The sequence below is a fragment of the Sus scrofa genome, chromosome 13, assembly GCF_054392235.1.
Source record: "Sus scrofa isolate SSC_HxYL_T2T_F1_AM1 chromosome 13, Sscrofa_HxYL_maternal_Yorkshire_Landrace_v2.0, whole genome shotgun sequence".
NCBI classification, from domain to species: domain Eukaryota; kingdom Metazoa; phylum Chordata; class Mammalia; order Artiodactyla; family Suidae; genus Sus; species Sus scrofa.
In genome coordinates, this window is record NC_139395.1 from 211,666,770 (window position 1) to 211,689,640 (window position 22,871).

The 22,871-nt window shown below is 41.9% G+C and overlaps 1 protein-coding gene across 7 annotated transcripts in view; it reads right to left on the reverse strand.

The window, feature by feature from the left end:
- Positions 1-6,544: 6,544 nt before the first annotated feature.
- Positions 6,545-22,871, reverse strand: part of PAXBP1 (PAX3 and PAX7 binding protein 1) — a 33,385-nt gene continuing 17,058 nt past the window's right edge. For 5 of the 7 annotated variants that reach the window (XR_014825134.1, XR_014825139.1, XR_014825137.1 and 2 more), the window contains 10 exons: positions 21,577-21,676; positions 21,375-21,490; positions 19,194-19,393; positions 17,708-17,852; positions 16,661-16,782; positions 15,783-15,859; positions 15,336-15,402; positions 11,142-11,288; positions 9,083-9,237; positions 6,545-6,796 (listed from right to left, as the gene is read on the reverse strand). Coding sequence is in view for 1 of the 7 variants with exons in the window: in XM_003132753.6 (XP_003132801.3) it covers positions 6,679-6,796; positions 9,083-9,237; positions 11,142-11,288; positions 15,336-15,402; positions 15,783-15,859; positions 16,661-16,782; positions 17,708-17,852; positions 19,194-19,393; positions 21,375-21,490; positions 21,577-21,676 (1,247 nt within the window). In the remaining 6 variants the exon portion in view is untranslated. The remainder of the gene's footprint in view (positions 6,797-9,082; positions 9,238-11,141; positions 11,289-15,335; positions 15,403-15,782; positions 15,860-16,660; positions 16,783-17,707; positions 17,853-19,193; positions 19,394-21,374; positions 21,491-21,576; positions 21,677-22,871) is intronic. The other 2 variants (XR_014825133.1, XR_014825135.1) reach the window with 1 other exon arrangement.

Genomic DNA, 22,871 nt, shown 5'->3' on the forward strand with positions numbered 1-22,871 from the left:
TCTTCCCCTTCTTGCTCTTACCAACAGCAAAAGCAGAATTTAAATTTAGTATATTGCACAAGATCATTTCCCCCTCTGGGCCCTGTCACATGGCTTCACATTTCACTTTAGAGAAGCTAGAACCCACTCTGGTTTCAGGATACTAAAGTAGCTGTCATTCATTAAAAATGAAGCCACGACTTTTCTAGAAGGTGATGGCAGACACTTAGCTTTAGTTCTGAGAAGTGGAGAGGATTTCTCTTATTCAGTACTACTCCTTAGAAAAACTGTTTTGCTCAACTGGTGGTTACTGACAGCAGCCTCGGAATTAATGAAGTTACTCTACTGGTCTATGGTTACTTCTGCCCCCCACCCCACCCCCCACGTGCCCCCTTCAGAAGAATCCATTCCAATTGAAGATGACATTGGACAGAGAAAACAAAATGGGAGTGGGCGAGAATGGAATTTTTCTTATTGCCTTTTCAGGTATAATACTTCCACAAGGAATGCCAGACAGGTAAGCACCAAAACAACAACAACAACAACAACAACAACAACAAAAAACATAGGGAAGGTTATAGCTTCAGGACATACTTTGGTGTTATCGAGTACATTGCCTGGAAGTTGCTTTTTATGACAACTGAGACCCAGAAAAGTTAACTTGTTAAAAATTATTCAGTTTCAAGTGGAGTTGGGACTGCAAACCCAACTTGCCCACACCGCATCTTCCAGTGCACCTGTGTCTGTGTGTGCCTACAGCAGGAACCCCTCCTTTCTCAAGGTGCAAAATAGTGTTGCTATGCCCTTTTAGAAGCAAATGTTCTGCCTATTCCTGGTGTCTTTTGATTTTAAACTAAGGAAATTTAGGTCAGCATTTCTTGGTTCTAGGTCTGAATTGCTGCTCCTTCCTTCCAGTTAAGCTGGAGAGTAAGTCAGACTCTTATTCCTAGAGCTGTCAATAGAAGGTCACGGATTTCCCAAGTCCTTTCAAAATGGATCATTTTAGTCATGAAATAAACACCTTCCCACGGTTTAAGAGCCATTTTATGAGTGACTTCTAAAAAATGTTATTTCTTCTTGTTCTTATTCCTCTTTCTTATTTACACTTCTTTGTTCATTACAGCACTTGAAAAGAGCTGGACAAGTTTTCACCAAATTTAAAGAGTGTCTTTGGGGTGGGCTGACTTAAAATACGGTTCAGTGGCACACACAACTTCTTAGTTAGGTCCTAAGGGCTTAGAAAGATGGGCTGACATTATCTTGACTCTTGAAATTGAGCAATGAGGCCTATGGTAGGAAGAAAAATACCATCTCCAAAAGACATTCATCCACATCCTAATCCCTGGAATGTGTGAATATTAATTTATGGGGGAAACCAGTCTTTGTAGATGTGATGAAGGATTTAAATTATTCTGGATTATCTGGGTAGGCCCTAAATGTAATCACAAACGTCCTTATAAGGAGACAGCAGAGGGACATCACACACACACACACAGTGTGAAGACAGAGGCAGAGACTGCAGCAATGTGACCACTAGCCAAGGGATGATGTCAGCAGCCACCAGAAGCTGGAAGAGGGCAGGAAGGATTCTTCCCTAGAGACTTTGAAGGGAGCATGTCTTTACCCGTAACTTTATCTCAAACCCCTGGACTCCAGAACTGTGAGGGAATGAGTTTCTGTTGTTTTAAATTACTCAACTTGCAGGAATTTGTTACAGCAGCCACAGACAACTAATGCAGGGCTTATGTAACTCTCCATCAGAAGAGAAAAAGAAACAGAGATCAGTCAAACAGCCCGATAGGTGCTTCAGTTATCCGCTCCAAAAGCTTTGAAGGATTGAAGGCAAACACGGTATTTTTTAAATGTTGGTTTTTGACCAGATTATTTCTTTTATAGATAATTCCGTTTCAGGCTGAAACATGTAATCACCATGTCAGAAATACTCTCATGGTGACTATATATATGGCCCCCTCTAATAGTATGAACGCAGTAAATGATAGAATTTATCAGTTTAGAAATGATTGGTTATCCCAATGATATAAAAAATTGTCATTAGGCTAGGAATTTTGACAGATTCACCATGGGAATTAGTGTAGGGTCTACTTTTCCTGAAAGCCTGGGCTTCCTTATCAAAAATGCTAGAAAGCACTTAGCAAATTTGGGGAACGTTAACAGCCCGCTTCAGCTACCTTTAACAGCTCCTTTTTAGGTTACACAGACTGGAGAGAGCCAACTTTCCTGCCAGGAACTGCAGAGATCCATTATAGAAGAAGGGATGACTCCTTGTTAAAGAAACGGTGCTCTTGAGAGGCAATACAAAGGTTACAGGGAGCATTAGCTGTTTGCTTTGAATAAATTTAAATTGGAAAAATAACCCTATAAGCAGAAAATACAGTACACTTGAGAGCAGAGTCATTTGGAGACTAAAATCAAACAAAAACTTCAGACTGAAAAATCGCTCACACATACCAGAGTTAAGAAAATTCCAACTGGAGCAAACAGGGAACTTGTGTGTGACAAGAAGAGTTTTCATTTGAAACAAGAGACCAAGTCAAGAGAGCTCAAGTGAAGGGGCTTGTTTTAATGACACATCAGAGTGCTTGCAGAAATCAAAAGGACCAGAGCCCCAACAGGGCTTGGCCTTCCTGAGATCAGAGCTGAAGGATGTCCACCACTCCTCAACCTGGCTCTTGGTCCCTAAGCAGCAGGCATCTAAGGCATTTCAACATCGAAAGTTGTATGTAAAAGGTAAGCTTTCATGGTCAAAGTGCTTTTGTAAAATACCTTAACGTGGTTTCTACAGGATTTGTCAAACCTTATCATTTACCGTGTATTTTGAATTATCAAGCAGCGTATAAGGTACATTTCCCTAAAGATATTTTAAAGAGCCCAAGAACGAATGGACCACAGTATACGTCCTGAGAAATGCTGTGTTAGGCATTCCCATTGTATGGGATGATTCTAACTTTTGAGCCTCTGCTAGAGGTAGGGCTGGCAGAGCTGGGGAGGAAAAGCCAGTACAAATGACTGGGGCCCAAGGTCCAGAAGCAGGCCAGGGGCCAGTCAACACTGCTTATCAATACTGATTCCCTATAACAATTTTTTTCCTGGGCCATCTGTGGTCACGCTCAGCAGCTCTGACCAAGATCCATGGCAGTTCTGGGGGGCAGCCTCTAACACATTTTGGACAACGACAGCCTTATCGAAGTATAAGGCCTCCCAAACATTCACATGTACTTCATTCTTCTTGCTACATGTAGGATTTCTAGTGTTTAACTGTTCTCATTTTCATTTACTTGAAACAACAAAGTGTTCTTTGTCATGACTAGGGAATGGCAACACTCCCTTTACTATATGGATAGTATGATGCTAGTGAGAAGAGTTATTGTGACCACAAGGAACCACTACAATGTAGCAATGTAGACATTTTCATATTGTATTTTGCAGCTCTATAACATTTGATCATTTTGAGGAGGATTGCATGATTTCAAGGGACATGAACATTTAAAACAAAATTAGGCCATCTGTCCAAACTCACAGAACTACACATGCATATAGGGGATCGACTTTATAAATCATACCTGGATAAACCTGTCTTTAGAAAAATCAGGGCACCCTATATGGGTATATTCTATGAGGAAGATACTTGCTTTAAGACTTGTGCAATTCAGAGTTCCCGTCGTGGCACAGTGGTTAACGAATCCGACTAGGAACCATGAGGTTGCGGGTTCGGTCCCTGTCCTTGCTCAGTGGGTTAACAATCTGGCGTTGCCGTGAGCTGTGGTATAGGTTGCAGATGCGGCTCGGATCCTGAGTTGCTGTGGTATAGTTTGCAGATGCGGCTCGGATCCTGAGTTGCTGTGGCCCTGGCGTAGGCTGGGGGCTACAGCTCCGACTGGACCCCTAGCCTGGGAACCTCCATATGCCCTGGGAGCAGCCCAAGAAATAGCAAAAAGACAAAAAAAAAAAAAAAAAAAAAAAGACTTGTGCAATTCATGGCCAAGTCTGGGTGATAAGGTCATCACTACCAGCAGCTATGGTTTAAACTGGCACAAGCCCTCTGCGAGATGACATACCTGTGTTCCTGACGAGTTTAGGAAGCTGATGTAGTAGACGTGAAATGCGACAAGGAGAAATGGGGTGTACAGGCTGTGCTCCCAAGAACAGCTCTCCACCAGTTACTGAGCATGGTGGGGCATGAAGGCAGGCCAGCCCCTGGAGACGTGAAACTCCTCAGAACCGTGACACTGGATTGAGGACGCCATCTGCCTTGCTGGAACTTTCTCAGACCTGTGCTGACGTCTGACACCGTCCTTAACTCTCTCCCTCTCTCCTTCAGAGGTCGCATCTGCCTCAGGCTCTCTCAGATCTAAGGCTCTCCTGGCCTCCTCTTGCTCCCTGCTCTTTGGTCCCTTGTTATCGTTTCCCCCTCAAATCTCCTGGATATGTAATGCCATCTCAGTGGCTGCTCCCCAGAGGACCTGAATGCACACGCTGGGGGATTTTTCTTCCCGCTCCTTTCTTGGGCTGAGGGTTGTTCCCAGGAACATCAGGTGGTGGACTTGTAGCACAGGACAAGAGAAAGCTCCCAGGCAGAGCTGCCATGAGTCACCAACATCATCCGGTACAATCGTAGTTATCAGTCTTTATGACTGTGGTTTATACTGTATCATTCAAACAGTTTTCCTTTTCGAAAGCCTTCATTTGTGTTTGAAGTATTCCGGAAGACTGTTCCAAAAGAATAAACTGGAAAGACTCAGCTTTATTAAAATGTCACCCTCTGGATTTATATTTTGACAGTTTTCCTTCATAAGAAAGAATGTCCTTTAGCTATTTCAGGAATAAAAAAACCTCTGGTGGCAAGGAGTTTCCACTGTGGCACATTGGGTTAAAGACCTGGCATTGTCTCTGTGGTGGCATGGGTTCAATCCCCTGTCCGGCGCAAGAGACCAAGGATCCGGCATTGCGGCAGCTGTGGTGGTGCAGGTTGCAGCTGCAGCCTGGATTCAACCCCTGGCCCAGGAACTTCCACATGCTGAGGATGCAGTCAAAAAGAAAAGCAGAACAAAATACAAAAACACTGGTGGTGATAATGAGAACCACTTGCTCCCTGCACAGTTCTATGCTAAATGCACCTTACAGCAAGGTCCTGGTGTGGTGTTCAAACCCATCCCTGAAAGTTACACAGCCTGATGGATTTCACAGGATGAAAACATCTCAGATTACTTCAAGAGGCCTTAAAAGCAGACACAGAAAAAAGTCCATCAGTCCAGTGGGTTTGGAAACACAAATATAAGGCACAAGTGATGTGCATGTCATACATATGTACATGTTTATACGGTTTAGTCCACTGAAGTTGAGAGTAAGTGTTCTCATTTTAATTCTGGTCAGTAGCCACTTTAAAGTGTAACAAAAAATTCATCCAGGATGAATTTGTAGGGATATGCGATGTTCCTAAAATAAAGGTAAAATTCACAGAGCAGTTAGGGTGCATGACACCTTCTAAATATTATTTGACTTGACCAAGGGTACACATGCTAAGTCTCACTGTATTAGTCATCGGAAATGCTCTAAACTAAGTTAGCCGCCAGCAAAATACAACAAAGGATCTATTTAAAAATTAATTTAATGCTTGGCTAAAGCTTAATTACATATATAATTATCAAACAATAGTCCTTAATTTCCAAAAAGTTCCTCTTTTGAAAATCACAGAATCAGAAAGCATAAACTTTAGAACAAGTTCTCTGAATATTTACAACATGGTATAAACATTATAGAAGTCCATGGATATTAAACTGCCTGGTGTGGCTAATGAGCAAGGCGTGAACTTTATTGCATATATAACTCACATATGTGGGATGTTAAGACAGACTACTAAAATTCCAATGCATGTATTTTTTTTAAGCTGGTCAGGGAGCAAAACCATGAATGAGACAGGAGAGTCAGCCCCAAACCATGCAGTTAGGTTGTGGGTCTATTAATTCCCAAAATTAAACTTCTATGTTCTTTTCAAAAACCTATGTTGCATATATTACTTAGAGCTCACATTAAACCTACGTTTGACTGCAATGCTAATTAGAGGAAGAAAAGTCCACCATTTACCAACAGCAAAGTCCACACTCGACTCTCAGTTTTAAGGCAACACAGCTACAGTGACAGCAACTGCTAACCCAAGGTGATGACTACCTAGTCACTTGCCAGCCCTTTTGTTGCGACATGTAGTAATTTCCCTAAAACAATTTGCTACTGAATAATGTTCTGCTATTAAAAGGCTTTACTCTGTAGAAAACCACCAAAAATTTCCAGTGTGAAAGTAACTCCATGGTGGTATAAATATATATATGTGTACATATATATATATATATATATATAGAGGCATAATTACACAATATACATCGCACACATTGTTTACAGAGGACAATTAACTGAGAGGGTTAATTTAGGTGACCATATAAAACACTTCTGTAAACAAAGTATGACGGGCAGTAAGGAAACCATTCATAAACTTCCTAGGGATAATCTGAACTCCTTTCATCCCGAAGAAATCGCATTTAAGGACACAGTATTGAATATTAATAAGGTTCTTTGTATTAAAACAAGAGTCAGTATTTTACAGTTTAAGAAACTTTACATATATACAAACTTTTTACATTGGGAATGGTATTAGAGCAAATAGGCTTTTTTTTGAGTCTCACAGATCTATTTTCCTTCGATCAAAGACTTAAATTCTTTCACATTGTGATCGCTTGCAACAGACAGAGCATGATCCAGAGCTCGAACACTTGCAAGGAGTTTTACTATCTGTTTTATGTTTTCCCTAAAAGAGAAAAAAGGAGGTGGAGATTAGCGAGGTACAGCATGTGAAAAAAGAATTATCCATATTTAAAAAAAAACTTGCCTATGTTTAAATGACTAGCCCACTTCCAAAATTGAAAACACACCCAAATCTCACTCAGATGGATGATTTTCATTAATATCTAGAATGGAAAGAAAGCCACCTATCACCTAACTACTTCAGAGCCCCGCCTCCATTCCTTCCCAAAGAGTCCCAGCTCTTCTGGAATATAACTGGAACGCAAATGATATTTGTGTGTCTTCATCACTAATCCATCAAGATCCAACATAACTGCCACTCCTCAAAAATTCACCACTAACATATAACATGGCTCCCTCTACCACCCCAGCTAGAAGACATTCTCGGCAATGCTCAAATTTTGACATGATCGCAATTATATAGAGGGAGCTGAAACACAGATCACCAGGTCCCACCCTCAGAATTCTGTTCTGCAGGTCTGGGGTGGAACCTGAGAATTTACAGTCCTAACAAAGCTCCCAGGTGATACTGATGCTCCACAAACTACTCTTAATATTTAGTTTGAACCACTTGTGACAAACACTATACAATGTGACATTATTAGTTGTCTCTTTCTTCCTTTTTTTTTTTTTTAATTTTAGGGCTGCACGATTGCATATGGAAGTTCCCAGGCTAAGCACCGAATGCGAGCTACAGCTGCCGGCCTACACCACGGCCACAGCAATAAGGGGTCCAAGCTGCATATGTGACCTGCACCACAGCTCATGGCAATGCCAGACTGTTAACCCACTGAGTGAGGCCAGGGGTCGAACCCACATCCTCAATGAAACTGGTTGGGCTCATTTCCACTGAGCCACAACAGGGATTCCTCTTTATCCATTATTATTTGTATTAAGCCCCTCTTTAGGAAGGAATATAATCTGTAAGACTTTGAGACCATGTGTACTTTATGTGCACTGCACAGTGGGTGCTTAAATAGCTGCTGAAATTCTTTTCTGTAGAAAAGTAAATACTATTTGTTGATATTTAACTCCCCAACAAAAACACTGTTAAATACATAGAAATCAACACTCAACACACTGAGGAGAAATATTAGTGCCAATAAGTAACAACCAACACCAAGATGACAGGTTAAGGATGAAATAAAAATATAAACCAAAACCACCTGACAAAAGACTTTTACCACCGAATCTACTTTGCTTTTAATTTTATTGTAAAAGACAGCAAATTTTCTCTTAAGAAAATCGGGGTTTTTTTCATGGGAGAGGAACAAGGGAAAAGAAAGACTTTGCTACCGAAGTATGACCCATGGTGTGACTGAAATGAAAACGACATTCTGACATGAAGGAGAATATGAAATGAAATGTCCAAAAATAAAACTTTTCCAAATGGTCCTAGTTGTTATTATTACTAGCACTTTTTATACTAGAGATTTATCCTCAAATTACATGAACATCCAAGACAATGTCCTGAAAAAGGGTAATGGTTTATTCCTTCAAACACTTGATAAAAAATATGCATAAGTGCTCCCCAAAAATCATGAATGGTAACTTTTAGTCCTAGACATGGATCTAGAGAACCTCAACCTAGAGCACCAATGTCCCCAAACTGGGATACAACCTTCGATACACTTTGGGTTTCAGTAGCTATCTTTTCATTTACATCCGCATCATGAACCTCCAAAGACCAAGATCCATGATGTTCATTTTAAGAGCATGAGATCTCCCCAATTCCTCGAGGCAGGAGACAGAAGAAATGATTCATTCTTTCCCCTAATGGCTGGTGCTTACGAGAAGTTTTCCCTTAATACCATAAATAACATAATGAAAAAAGATTAATCAAAAGCTGCAAAAATGAAAAAAAAAATGTACTTCTTGTAGCTTTGTCAATACTAAGTCAATGTACAGTTTAAAGTAAAATAAAACCATGTCTTTACTAAAAATATATATATATATTTTTTTGTCTTTTTGCTATTTCTTGGGCCATTCCCTGGGCATATGGAGGTTCCCAGGCTAGGGGTCTAATGGGAGCTGTAGCCGCCAGCCTACACCAGAGCCACAGCAACTCGGGATCCGAGCCGCGTCTGCAACCCACACCACAGCTCATGGCAACACTGGATCCTTAACCCACTGAGCAAAGCCAGGGCCGCAACCCGCAACCTCATGGTTCCTAGTCGGATTCGTTAACCACTGCGCCACGGCGGGAACTCCTAAAAATATTTTAACAATACTAAATCTGCCAACTAAAAACTCTGCACTACCATAGCACTTAATAATTACAAGTATTTACCTTGCATTTCTTTTTTCCACATCAGAGCACCCAATACTGTTTCTGTAAATTGTATCTGCTAAGTGTACAAGGTACCGACAGAAGTTTTCTAACTGAGAAATAGTTCTTTCTCCTTTCAGATTCATGAACCACTGCTTGGGGAAACAATTGATTACCTATGAAGATAAAAGAGGTAAAATAGTTAAAACAAAAATAAATGAAAGCATCTGAGTCTAGATAACAGGATGATGTATTTAACTAGAAGACTTGTTATTGTGCTACATCTAACTAACTACATATAAGGAATATTCCTTTAAATCTGATTTTCTACATAAACTATACAAATATACCTGAATTTTAAACTTCAACAGATACTCAAAGCAAAAGATTAATAATTTCTCTAATACTTAAGCGAACTAGAAGCATAAAACTGATAACCATCTGCTTCATTTTCTAGTCTTTCCAGATGCCCTAAATGATGTTTTGATGTAAAAACATGTATAGTGTAAATACTAAATTGCAGCCACTCCCCATGCTGAACAGTTCAGTGAGTAGGCACCCATGCTGGCAGAGGGAGCCGTGGTGGCCCAGAAAGGGATGAAGAGAGCATCACACCAAAAGGGCAGCCTAGGGGAAGAGCCTAAGCAGGATGAGCAGGGAGCGTGGTGGCCGCCTGGCATGGGGTACCAAAACCCAAGCTAGGGAAGGCTGGTTCCCACATGGGAGAAAGGAGCCAGTGAATGAGAAGGCTCTCCACCAAAGAACTCAGGGATGCTTAGAGAAAAGAATGATTCCCGAGCTGGGCCAAGCAAATACAAGAATGAGCCTGGAACACCATACGTCAGAAAGCAAGCAAGTGCTCCTGCCAAATTAGAGGACCTGTGACAAGGTCACAGAAATCAACTTGAAGGGACTCTTACTAATAAAGTCTATGACAATTCCTGCCAAAGATACAAAATCTGAATCATGAGATTTTATCAGACAAATCAGGGACATTCTATAAGATAATTGGCCTGTCGTTTCCAAGAGTGTCAGGTTATGAAGGTCAAAGAATGAAGAACTCTTCCAGATTAGAGACTATAGAGACATGACAATTAAATGGAAGGGATGATCTGGGGATTTCTTTTGCCAATTTCTTTTGGATATTATCGAGACAGCAGATAAAAGTGGAAGAGGAGCCTAAGGACTAAGTGACAGTAATATATAAACGTTAATTTCCTGATGGTGATGGCTATACTGCAATCATGTACAAGAATATCCATGTTTATAAGAAACAGATACAAAAATATCTGGGGGGGAGGGAGAGTATGTCAGAGAATTACTCTCACATGGTTCAGGTCAAAAAACTACCGCTTTTTTCTTTAATCATATGACTGTATATAAATATTTTTTCAAAAGATCGAAACTGTGTAACTCATGTATATAAAGTAAAAAAAAAAAAATTTAACTAACTCTGGTATAATTAATTAAATGGGAAGAGACCACTGCTTTAACACTCAAAATAGCACTGATTCAACTATATAAAAAAAAAAATCCTCAAATTAAAACTTGTATTAATACCTACAAAAATAAATACTGGTAGAGCTACATGGCTAGAAGGAGCAATAGACACATATATAACAGTACAGATGCTTCTGTAGAAAACACTAAGGAGGTTTGGAAGTACCTGGGAGGTGAGCTGACAGTCAATATTACACAAAGTTCAACATCAATGGGGTCTTCATAAACTTCTCAAATCTCTCCAAACAAAGAACACTTCTGTTTTGTTTTGTCTGTCTTTTCTAGGGCCGAACCCGCGGCATATGAGGGTCCCCAGGCTAGGGGTCTAATTGGAGCTGTAGCCGCTGGCCTTCGCCAGAGCCACAGCTATATGGGATCCAAGCCGCGTCTGTGACCTACACCACAGCTCGCCACAACTCGGGATCCTTAACCCACTGAGCAAGGCCAGGTATTGAACCTGCAACCTCATGGTTCTTTGTCAGATTCGTTAACCACTGAGCCATGACGGGAACTCCCAAGAAAACTTAATTTACCTTAACTTAAACGCTTTAAAAACCACAGTATGGGTCATTTAACTCACGTTCTGGGCTTTTTTGATGCTGTCATCTCCATATTCTGAATTCTGAAAAGCCATGAGAATGTATCTATTTAATAGACCGTCTATTGATAATTCCTGAAGAGTTTTGTTTGAGAAAATGCCGTACCATTGAAGAAAATTCCCTAAGAGCTAGAAAGAAGAAAAAGAATTAGGTTTCCCAGTTTTACTGAGATACAATTGACATTGAACATTGCATAAGTTTACGGTAGGACTTCCCTTGTGGCTCAAAGTCTAAGTCTCAGGTGTACAACACAATGATTTAAGTAACATTGTGAGATATCCCCATAAGATGAGTTCACATCCCTCGCCTCACAGTTACAGCTCTTCATTTCCTTAGCAATTTTCAAACAGACAAGACACTACAGTTAATTATACTCACCATGTTGGGCATTACATTCCCCAGAACTCATTTTATAACTGGAAACTGGTGCCTTTCGCTCCCCTTGACCCAATCCCCCCACCTGACCCCCTCCCCAAACTCCCCATCTGTGGCAACCGCATATCTGACCTTTGTTACTAAAGGTGTTTTTTGAAAAGAAAAAAAATTGAGACATAATGTTAAGCAATTAAATTATGTCTAAAGTAAATTAGTAACACAATAATGAAATCCAGTGGACCAGGTCTTGCCTAAGCAGTAATAAGCAGCTGTAAAGGGTCTGAATATTTCCCAGAATGACTGAGATGAAGGGAAATGTAAAAGGGAGATGGAGCCAGTGGTCACTGTAGTGGACAATACTGATAACAAAACATTTTCCATTAGTGGGCAAGTGCTGCTGCTTAGGCACAAGTCCTCCTTGAAAATCATGCCTCGACCAGTCCCTATGGCTCCCACAGAAGATGGAGATCTCTTTTCTTTTCTTTTTCTTTTCTTTTTGCCATTTCTTGGGCCACTCCCGAGGCATATGGAGCTTCCCAGGCTAGGGGTCGAATTGGAGCTGCAGCCGCTGGCCTACGCCAGAGCCACAGCAACTCGGGATCCAAGCCTCGTCTGCGACCCACACCACAGCTCACGGCAACGCCAGGTCCTTAACCCACTGAGCAAGGCCAGGGATTGAACCTGCAACCTCATGGTTTTTAGTCGGATTCATTAACAACTGAGCCAGGATGGGAACTCCTGGAGATTTCTTTTCGAACCACATCGCACCTTTACCAGACCTCATCAACCAGACATCAGAAGCTACTTAACCTCAATACACATAAAGTGGAAACCCCAGCCCACTCCACCATAAACATGCCTAAGTTCCCAGTATTTCTCATCTCAAGGAAATGGCAACACTATCTATCCAATCAGGCCAGAGCCTGCTTGCCATTCCTGACCCCTCCCCCATATATCTCTGGACTCCCACCGTCACCCCCCATCTCAGCTGCCACCGTCTCCTCCAGACCCTGCAGTTACTCCAGTGGCGGTGAGCAGGAGCTCTGGTAGAGTTTTTCTCACGCACAGTTCTTTGAGAGAACTGAAGCCTACAGAAAATGAGCTGAGTCCTTACTTAATTCTCCCAGGGATAGCACAAGCTAGAACCATTCTAGATGCATACATATTGGAAGCCATAGGGTATCGAGTATGAATTCTCTCAGAAAACCCCAGTGAAGAAGAGCCGCTCCAGCGTCAGACTGGCTTGAGTGAGACTCCCATCTCTCCCACTAAACAGAGGAGGAGCCTGGCAGGTTATCCTGTGCCTCTGCAGAGTGAGAGCAATTATGTCAAGCTCACAGGCCTATTGTGAGGATTCAACAAGATAACCTATATTAAGGGTGTGGTACGGTGCTTGGCACGCAGTGAATATGTAATAAACACTAATTCTCACTCTCACTACTACTATTTTTACCTACGTCAATCCATTACCCTCACAGAGCAGCCAGATGATCTTAAAAATGGCAAAGTACTAAAAACCCTTCCATGACCCACATAAGGTCAGCTGATTTTCAAAGTACAAAAGGAATTTAATTAAAAAAAAAAAAAAAAAGTCTTCTCAACAAACCACACTAGGACAAACAAACAGCAATCGAGGCCTCACGCCCTCTGTAACAATGTACTCAAAATCCATCACAGACGTAAATGTAAAAACCTAAACTCATGAAACACCCAGAAGAAAGGACAGGAGACAAACTTTGCGGCCCTGTGTCAGGCAAAGACTTCTTAGATATGACACCTAAAGCACGATCCAAAACAGGAAAAAGTAATAAACGGGACTTCATCACAATGAAGAACCTCTGCACTTGGAAAAAGGATGAAGACAAGCCACGGCCTGGGGGGAACACTCTTTGCAAATCATGTCTGTGACGAAGTACTTATATCAAGAATACATACACCAAAGCTCAGTAATAAGAAAACCCAATTTGATGGTTTGGTATAGGTGTATTCCATGCACGTTTATAGGTGCTCTTCTTCCTCTTGCTATAATTTTCACTTTCTATTGCTTTATCACTGTATTTGAGAAGAGCATATTTTTAGGCCGAAAATAACATGCTGCTATCTTTCCAGAATTTCCTATGCAGTAGTAGAGAAGAGTGATACTATTTTGTGACTGCAAAACATTGAAAAGAAAATAAGTAGTGTATTCAGTCTATCTGATTTTAAATGTACGAAGAATCTGGAAATAGTAAGCATGGTGGTTTCATTAAAATGTGCACTCTCTGCAAAAAAAATAAACAAAAAAGGAAAGAAAGCCTAATTTTTAAAAATGAGCCACAGATCTGAATAGGTACTTCACCAAAAAAGATATACAAATGGTAAATAAGCACATGAAAACATGCTCAGCGTCATCAGTCATTAGGGAAATACAAATTAAAACCGCAAACACAACTATACACCCAGTAAAAAACTTAAAAAAAAAAATAAAACCCCTGAAGATACCAAGTGTGGTGAGTGGTGAGAAAGAAGATGAACTAGAACACGAATGCACTGTCGGTCCAGAAAACAGTCTTGCCCAGGCGTTTACCCAAGTGAACCGAAATGTACATACCCAAAAAACCTGTACACAAACGGGTTATTCATAATTACTCCAAACTGGAAACAGTGCAACATCTCTCAACTGGGGTTTGGATAAAAATCCAAACCAAAAATCCTATGGTATACCCACCATACACTTGAATACCATGTAGCAATAAAACGGAATGAAAGCACGACAACACTGATAAACCACAAATGCATTATGTTGTGAATGAAGCCAGACTCAAAAGGCTAGATGGCATACAATTCCGTTTCTAAGATGGTCTTACAAAGAAAACTACAGGACAATAAAAAGCTGTGGCACTGGGGGTTAAGAATCTGACTGCAGTGGTTCAGGTCACTGTGGAGGCACAGATTTAATCCCTGGCCCAGCACAGTGGGTTAAAAGGATCCAGCATTGCCACGGCTGCAGGATAGGTTGCAGCTGTGGCTCGGATTCAATCCATGGCCCAGGAACTTCCATGGGCCATGGTGCAGCCATAAAATTAAAAAAAAAAAGGCGGTGGGGTGGTAGCCAAAGTGTAGGGATGGGATTGACTGCAAAGGGGCACGGGGGCTTTGGGGGAGAGGATGGAAGTGTCACACATCTTGATCTGGGTAGTGATGACACGTCTGTATGTAAATCACAGCTCCCTATCTATCATCCAGACTCCTCGTCCCTTCCCTAACTCTAGCCATTCTAGACTTCTCTCGGTTCTAGTATATCCTGCTCTCCCTCACCTCAGGGCCAAAGACTCATTTCTTCAGCTGGTCTAACAACCCAAATATTACTTTCTCGGGGTGGAAAGGAATCTCCTACACCCCTTGTCATATGCTTCCATACAACTCTGAATTCCTTTTTTCAAAATTCATCATACCTGAGATTCCTGGTTTGCCATCTGTTCATTGTGCTGGACGATAAACAACTGTGAAGGCTCTACTTCTACCTTGCTCAGTGCTAGGTCCTCCCAACTTAGAAGAGGACCTGGTACCCTACTTGCTGAATAAAATAACTGTGCTTTAGTAAGGCACTGTGTTGTCTCGTCTGCTCCTTAATGGAACTCAGAATTTTCTCCTCTACAAACCTCAAACCCAAATCAACTTTTGGAATAAAGTTAGTTTGTAAAATGGAAACTTTATATAGACATAGATCTAAGCCTATGAAATTACTTAACCAAATATTAAAATAATATATGAAAATCAAACAAAATCTCAAGTCTTTTAGACAGCCCACAGACACGTACCTTAACTGAAGACCAAAACTGTCGTTGAAAAAACAAATAAGGCCCAGAATTTTTATTTTCTAAGACACTAAGAAAAAAAGAAAAAGACGTCATGATGAAATGTTTTATATGTTCATGTGCCATCTAATTCCTAGAAGATTTCTTTCTCTATGTAAAAGAGGTGAACAAAAGAAAGAGCTAATTTTTTTCAATTTCCGAACAACTGTATTCCAGAGGATAATCATTTACTCTGAGATGGTAGGGGACAACAGAAAGCACTGTGTGCTTTTCCCTGCTTAAGGGAACGACTTCCCCACTGAGCCAGTCTCTCTGGGCTACAGGCTTACCCTACGTAGGCAAGGTCTGTATTTCATGCTACATATACTTCGTTTTCCCAGAATTTAATAAGCCTTCTCTGAAAGAGAATGCGGAATACTATCACCTTTAATGTTCTCAGGAGTTACTTACTTTTTGGGATATAAGGGCATGAATACATCATCATCTAAAGTTCTCCTCATTCTCAATAAAAGTGCTTTAAGGTACACCTAAAAAGTTAAAAATAGACCATGCATTTTAATAAGGGTTATGGGCAAAGTTAGGTTATAGGAAATAAAGATAAGCTATATTCCAAGTCACGTAATTGAGTACTCAACTCTGAGTGAACAGTTTCGAATGTCTGACCTTTCCCACCAAAGGCCCTAAGGTTTTTAATACTACTCTTAGTTCACATCAACGATCAAGCAGTAAAGCAACTGAGAAATCGTCCAACCCCTTTTCTGCTACATAAAGATTTAGGATCAGACCTACACCCTGGTTCTTTCCAAAATGAGGTCAATGAAAACAAAACAATGATAAAGAGAACTTTCCCATGTCTAAACAGCTCCTAAGAATGTCCACTGGGACAGCAGTTTGAACTTTGGAAACTAGGTATAAAACAATACCTAGTGGTTTTAAACATTACTGAAATGTTTCCTTATTTATATCGTCAGTCGTTACCCATTCTAGTAGTCTTAGGTTCTTTTTCCTAAAAAATACATTTCTTCGAGGGAGGTCTGATTAGTCCGATTGAGAACGGGGGTAGGGTGATGAGCAGGGCGACAAATGGCATAAATGAAGGGCTAATACCGTCACCCTTCCACAGAGATTTTAAAACTAAAAACTACTCTCTCAAATGCTGTATATTTCAGGTGACAAAGGATCAGATGGCCCAAGTGGGAGAATCAGATTTTCTGACTGGCTCCTAACTACTCATTCTCTCAATTTTTGCTCATTTTCAAAGGGAGAGAAGATAAAATAATACATTTTCAAAACTTTCAAAACACCTTTCATAGATAATAATAAATTACCTGTGTATTTTTGTTTTCTGCATTCACTACTGAAGGATATCCATTTATTAATTTTAGCGTAATTCCAACCATTCTTGACGTCTGTGTGGTAGAAAAGGGGTCCCACATATTTTCAGCTATCACTATGAAGAAAAAAAAGAGTGTACTGAGATACAGAAGTACCCTGCAGCTGGCTTAAATCGGATGTCAAGCTGTCCTCAACTGAGAAACGCCAGTCATGATTTGCTTTTTCTTTCCCTCGAGTATAAGCTTCAGTCTTCCTTGTCCTATTAACTGTGGCAAATGTGGAGAGGGAACAGACTCCTATTATTTTCTGCTTCTTGGTGAAGATAAAGATGGGAGAAAGAAGGATTTCTGTATCATAGGAGATGCTGCCCCAGTATCAAGAATTTCTAACTAGACTTGAACTTTATTTTTAGCTTTTTTTTTTTTTTTGGCTTTTTAGGGTTGCACCCATATATGGAGGTTCCCAGGCTAGGGGGTCCAATCAGAGCTACAGCTGCCAGCGTGCACCACAGCCACAGCCACGCCAGATCTGAGCCGCATCTTCGACCCACATCACAGCTCACGGCAACACCGGATCCTTAACCCACTGAACCAGGCCAGGGATCGAACCCGCAACCTCATGGCTCCTAGTTGGATTCATTTCCGTTATGCCACGACGGGAACTCCTATTTTTAGTATTTAAAATAGGTCCCTTATGTCCATGATTCCTAATCTCTTATGAGAAACAGATAAAAGTAATAAATAACATTGTTCCCTGGAAAAATACATAATTCCCCCAGGACTAGATATTTAGTTTTGCTTCAAGCAGTCCTTAAGGTCCTAAAATTTGCCTATTGGTCAACTGGTGCTCCCACCTCCAGGCCCTCCCCAAGGTGGTCTTCCAGCTCCAGGTTAAGAGAAGTGTACCTTTTAGCCATCTCTGAGTCTGGTGGTAACTCTACTATTTACACTGTAATTTCCATGAGAACGTATGCTCTGATTAAAAACTCCTAAAAAGAGATGTGAAAAGCCCAACGTGTTTGAATGGTCGGCAATCTCTACCTGTTAGTTTGGGAAGAATCACCTTTTCCACAATAGTAGGTAACAGTGCAACGTCTACATCATCTTTTTCTTGCTCTCGCTCTTCACAACCGTAAAACAGCAAGGACTCAAACCACAGCATGTTCTCGAAGTCACGACATTTTGCCTAGAAAACATTTAGAAGGTTTACTTAAACAAAACGGCGGCTATTTCTTTCTTCTTCTGGCCATGAAGAGGAACTGCAACTGGCTTTAGCCTCCAGTCATAAACTAAAAACTGGACAAAATACAAGAGAAATCTATTTCCAGGGAATGTGCCACCCCAGGCAGTTCAGGACTGGGCCCCTGAAGGCCGGGGCTCCAGCGAGGGGAGCTCCTGGTCAGGCAAGCAGAGCAGAGAGCTGCGAGCAGAGCATAGTTTTGGTGAGTGGAGGAGACAGACACCAAAGTTCAGGGAGGCCGAGCTGGCTGGAAGCTGTGGGGCCAAGGAGGCAACCGCACAGAAAAAGAACTTCCAAATGCACACAGGTCCCCGAGCCTCTACCGTGTACCAAGACGCACAGGCACAGAGTGGAACGCCACAAGGTCCGGCCAAGGGCAATCAGGAGCTGGGAGCCGAGTGGATCCCAGAGCGCACATCTTTTCCCCTGTTGCTTCCAGGCCCTCCTTTCGTTACAGTTTACATATGCAGGCCCGCCCATCTCATTCGCGCCCACGGCTCCACGCCTACGTTGGTAATTTCCAAAACCGTACCTTAAACCTGACCACCAGATGTATGCAACGCCAATTCCAGTTCCCTCCCTCACGTAACAGGTCAGCAGGCCCTACTGATTCCACCTCTTACACCTATCAGTTTACTTCATCCTCCTGGTCTCCAGCACCACACAGTTCAAGGCCCCATTTCACACCTACCCCATTAAGGTGTCCCATGAGGTTCCAGGTTTTTCTGGGATCAATGAACCCAAGTTCTTTTTTTTTTTTTTTCTTTCCTTTTAGGGCCACACCTGCAGCATCCCAGGCCAGGGGTCAAATCGGAGCTGCAGCTGCCAGCCTATGCCACAGCCAGGGCAACACCAGAACCAAGCTGCATCTGCGGCCTACATCGCAGCTGGTGGCAATGCCAGATCCTTAGCCCGCCAAGTGAGGCCAGGGGGTCAAATCTGTATGCTCAAGGATGCTAGTCGGTTCTCAACCTGTTGAGCCACGATGGGAACTCCCAGAACTAAGTTCTTATTCATTTGTTCATTTAGTGTCACTGCATGTAATTTTAGGTGACTGAGAAAGACACTGACATAAATTGGAAAGCAACAAAGAGGTCTCTTGAGAGGGGCTAGAACATAAAAGGAAAGCTCTTGAGATGACACCCAGCTATAATTTTTATCAATTATAGCCCTGTGACCTATCTCTTCTGAAAAATACTTTGCTAAAGCGTGTATCTCTAGCTTTGAGATTAGAATTAACCAGACCTCATGGTATACTGCTTTCTAACGTTCAGAGAAGCCACTCACCTCAAGAGGAGTCCAAGTGAGAAGCTGCAGCCTTATAAGGGGATTGAACAGCTTCGGCAAACAAAGACCAATGTAAGCATCTTTGTAGGACATGTAGTATTTTGAACGCCACGCTTCAAACTGGGATTTAATACAATCGATTGAATAGAAACTCTCGAGGACGTCTTCAAAAACCTTGCTGGACTCCTTTGAAATTCGATCTAAAAACGACAGAACCCCAGAGAACCATACTTTAGTATGCAGTAGAAAAAGCAGTTTTCTTTATAGCTTGAGTATCAATAAGATAGGGCTCATTAACAAAGGAATAACTGCAACTTAAAAAAACTAGAGATAAGCTTAGGTTCCAAGCATCTCTCCCGCAAACCGTAGCGTAGGAAGCCTTTTGTTTTGCAGTTCCCACATGTACCACTTTCTGTTCTCGACTTGAACAACTCTGTTCAGATGTCAGTTACCAGAGAATAGGAACTGTAACTGCATAAAGTACCAACTCTGTGTCTCACTCTTCAGCCCGCAAATCACCGTGTAACTGAAGTGCATGATGATCAGTGACAATTACGTCGCTTCTTTCAAAGTCTGCTGGTGCTGCGATAACTGACAGAGACAAGAAGCCGAAACGAATGCGAGGATGTCTAAGTGAAAAGCTGGTGCCCCATGACTTGGAAAAGAGACTATTTTTACGTAGGTATTTATTTGGGCTGCGCCCAGAGCACGCAGAAGTTCCCGGGGCAGGGGACAAACCTGCGCCATGGCCATAACCAGAGTCACAGCAGCGACAACACCCGATCCCCAGACTGCTGAGCCATGAGGGAACCCCAAAAGGGGACTGTTTATAATGGGACAACCTAACATTTGCCAACTGGTTTTATGCAATAAGAAGCAGCATCTTGGAGTTCCCCTGGTGGTGCAGTGGGTTAAGGATCTGGCATTGTCATTGCTGTGGCTCGGGCTGCAGTGGTAGCACAGGTTCGCTCCCTGGCCCAGGAACTTCCACATGCCATGAGTGTTGAGGAAGTGGAGGGGTTACTTCTCAAAACAAAAGTGAGAGAAAAAAAATAAGCTTCTCCAACTAAGTTCCAAACGACATGCTGTCAATATAATACCAAATAATCACAGCCAACGTTAGGAAATACAGACTTTTATTTGGGGATCCTTCTGGCAATGCCTGGCATGTAGCAGTACTAACTATTCCTCCTGGCTGAATTATTTAGGACCCCCAAAGTCAGGAATTTCCTTTAGGGCTGAATGTGTCCATGCCAAGCTTTACCTTTCCAGACCAGATGGTTAGGGCCGTGCCTGGGATCTGAAACATCTTCTTGTCACTTTAAAAATTCTATGATTCTGGAGTTCCTGTTGTGGCGCAGCGGTTAACGAATCCGACTAGGAACCATGAGGTTGCGGGTTCGATCCCTGCCCCTGCTCAGTGCGTTAACAATCCGGCGTTGCCGTGAGCTGTGGTGTAGGTCGCAGACGCAGCTCGGATCCCGCATTGCTGTGGCTCTGGCGTAGGCCCGTGGCTACAGCTCCGATTAGACCCCTAGCCTGGGAACCTCCATATGCCACGGGAGTGGCCCCCAAAAATAGCAGAAAGACAAAAAAAAAAAAAAAAAAAAAAAAAATTCTATGATTCTGAAGAGTAATATCATTTGAAATATGAGTACTAAATAAACCTTATTACAGAGGTTTAATAAACCTAGTGACAAATTATCACTAACTCCGAGAACGCATCATGATAGTCAGGAATAAAAATGACTGCAGGTTTTCACAATTAAGTAAAAAGCGCCTGGTTCTAAAGCAGAGGCCACAAAACTTCAAATTATTTCATGGTAAAAATCACAGCCAAGCAGGAGTTCCCATCGTGACTCAGTGATTAACGAATCCGACCAGGAACCATGAGGTTGTGGGTTTGATCCCTGGCTTGCTCAGGGGCTTAAGGATCCAGGCGTTGCTGTGAGCTGTGGTGTAGGTTGCAGACGCGGCTCGGATCCCTTGTTGCTGTGGCTCTGGCGTAGGCTGGTGGCTACAGCTCCAATTGGACCCCTAGCCTGGGAACCTCTACATGCCGCGGGAGCAGCCCTAAAAAAGGCAAAAAGGCAAAAAAAAAAAACAAACAAAAAAAACCACAAACATAGCCAAGCAGAAGCCAAACTGACAATGAATCTCATTTCCAAATAAATGTCTAACCTTTTTCCAGATTGAAATTTGTAATATCTGTAGAGGTTTCTTCATCATCACTGGAAAGGCCTTCGAGGTGATCTGCCATCTTCCCGGTTTGCTCTCTGGCTTGTCTACGACGAGTCCTAAATAACAAAAATCAGGTTCCCAAACCAGATAAAGGAGACCCTGCCCTTCACAACAAACCAACAGCCAGCGTGTGTCGAATTACCTCCTGGCCTCCCGCTCGGCAATCCGACGTTTCGCATGCTCTTGATACAGTGCCCGATCTCGTCCAAAGGAATCAAGATTTGGTGCCATCAGAGCTTTATCTGTAAAACAATCATGGTTACAATTAAAAGCCTTCCTTCCACAATCTTGAGGAAAGAGTTTGCACAGAATAAGCCATAATGATAGACTGCTTACTAATCTCAACAGCAAGGGTCTGCACTAACTGGTAAACCAGGAGTTTTCAGGTTTTGAGCAAATCTCATCATTATTCTGTGTTCCCACAAAAAGGAGCAGAAAAACAAGCACTACACAAAGGCAACTGGGCTTAATCACTGTTCTTATGCCTAAGGACTAGTTTAAGCTATGGTGATGACCAAATAGGTTAAAAATCTAAATTACCTCTGCAAAGGGAAAAATGATAGATTACTTTTTTTAAGGACGGACTTAAGCATCACATGTTGAATGATACGAAAAGAAAGCAAAGAAACATAGGTAGGAAGGATGAAAAAACAGCTTTGTTGCAGCAGTTTAATAATTGATTGTTTTATTCAATTTTCCTTTGTAGACATTTATTTGCTCTTACTATTTTAAGAACAAGGGCAGAATCAGCACATAGAGTAAAAATCTGAATAGGACCAAACACTAAAAGCACAACTCCCTCCTTTTTTCCCCCCCTATTTTCCATCTCTCTCTCTAACTTCTAGGGCAATTTTCTAGCTTTGGCTTTCAACTTTCTTATTTAAATTTACATTTCAGTCACCACATTTTCAGTTTCCAAGAGATGGTTCCTCTCAGAATGTTCCTTTTCTGTGGCATCCTCTAACTTGTGCTGTGCCCAGGACACCTGGACACCTTCTATCATCTCTCTGGGGAACATCAATTATGTTCTCCTGCCACCTGCATCGTCTTTGTTTCCTTAGTCCCTTTGGTTCTATGGCTTGCGTTGCTCTCTGATGACCATGAACTACCTCCTACATGAGAGTGAGATCGGACATTCCATGGACCTCGCTGGGAGTTGTCTAACTGAGCCATCTCCATCACATCATTGGGTAAAAGGCAACTTTTTGTGGGGGCCCCCAAATGTCAGCATCTCACGATCTTTTCTCGGGACCCCACTCTATTTCTCCAGAGAAGAGTCCTCGAATTTCTTGCCCAGGGTGGAAGGAGGAGTGGGAGAAACATCTGTGATGCCTCCTCATTCCTACATTTAAGTTCTGCACTCTGGAGATACTCCGTAATACACGGAGAGTAACAGGAAGCAAAAAAACCCAAAGGATGGTGCTGGTGGTGTGGAAT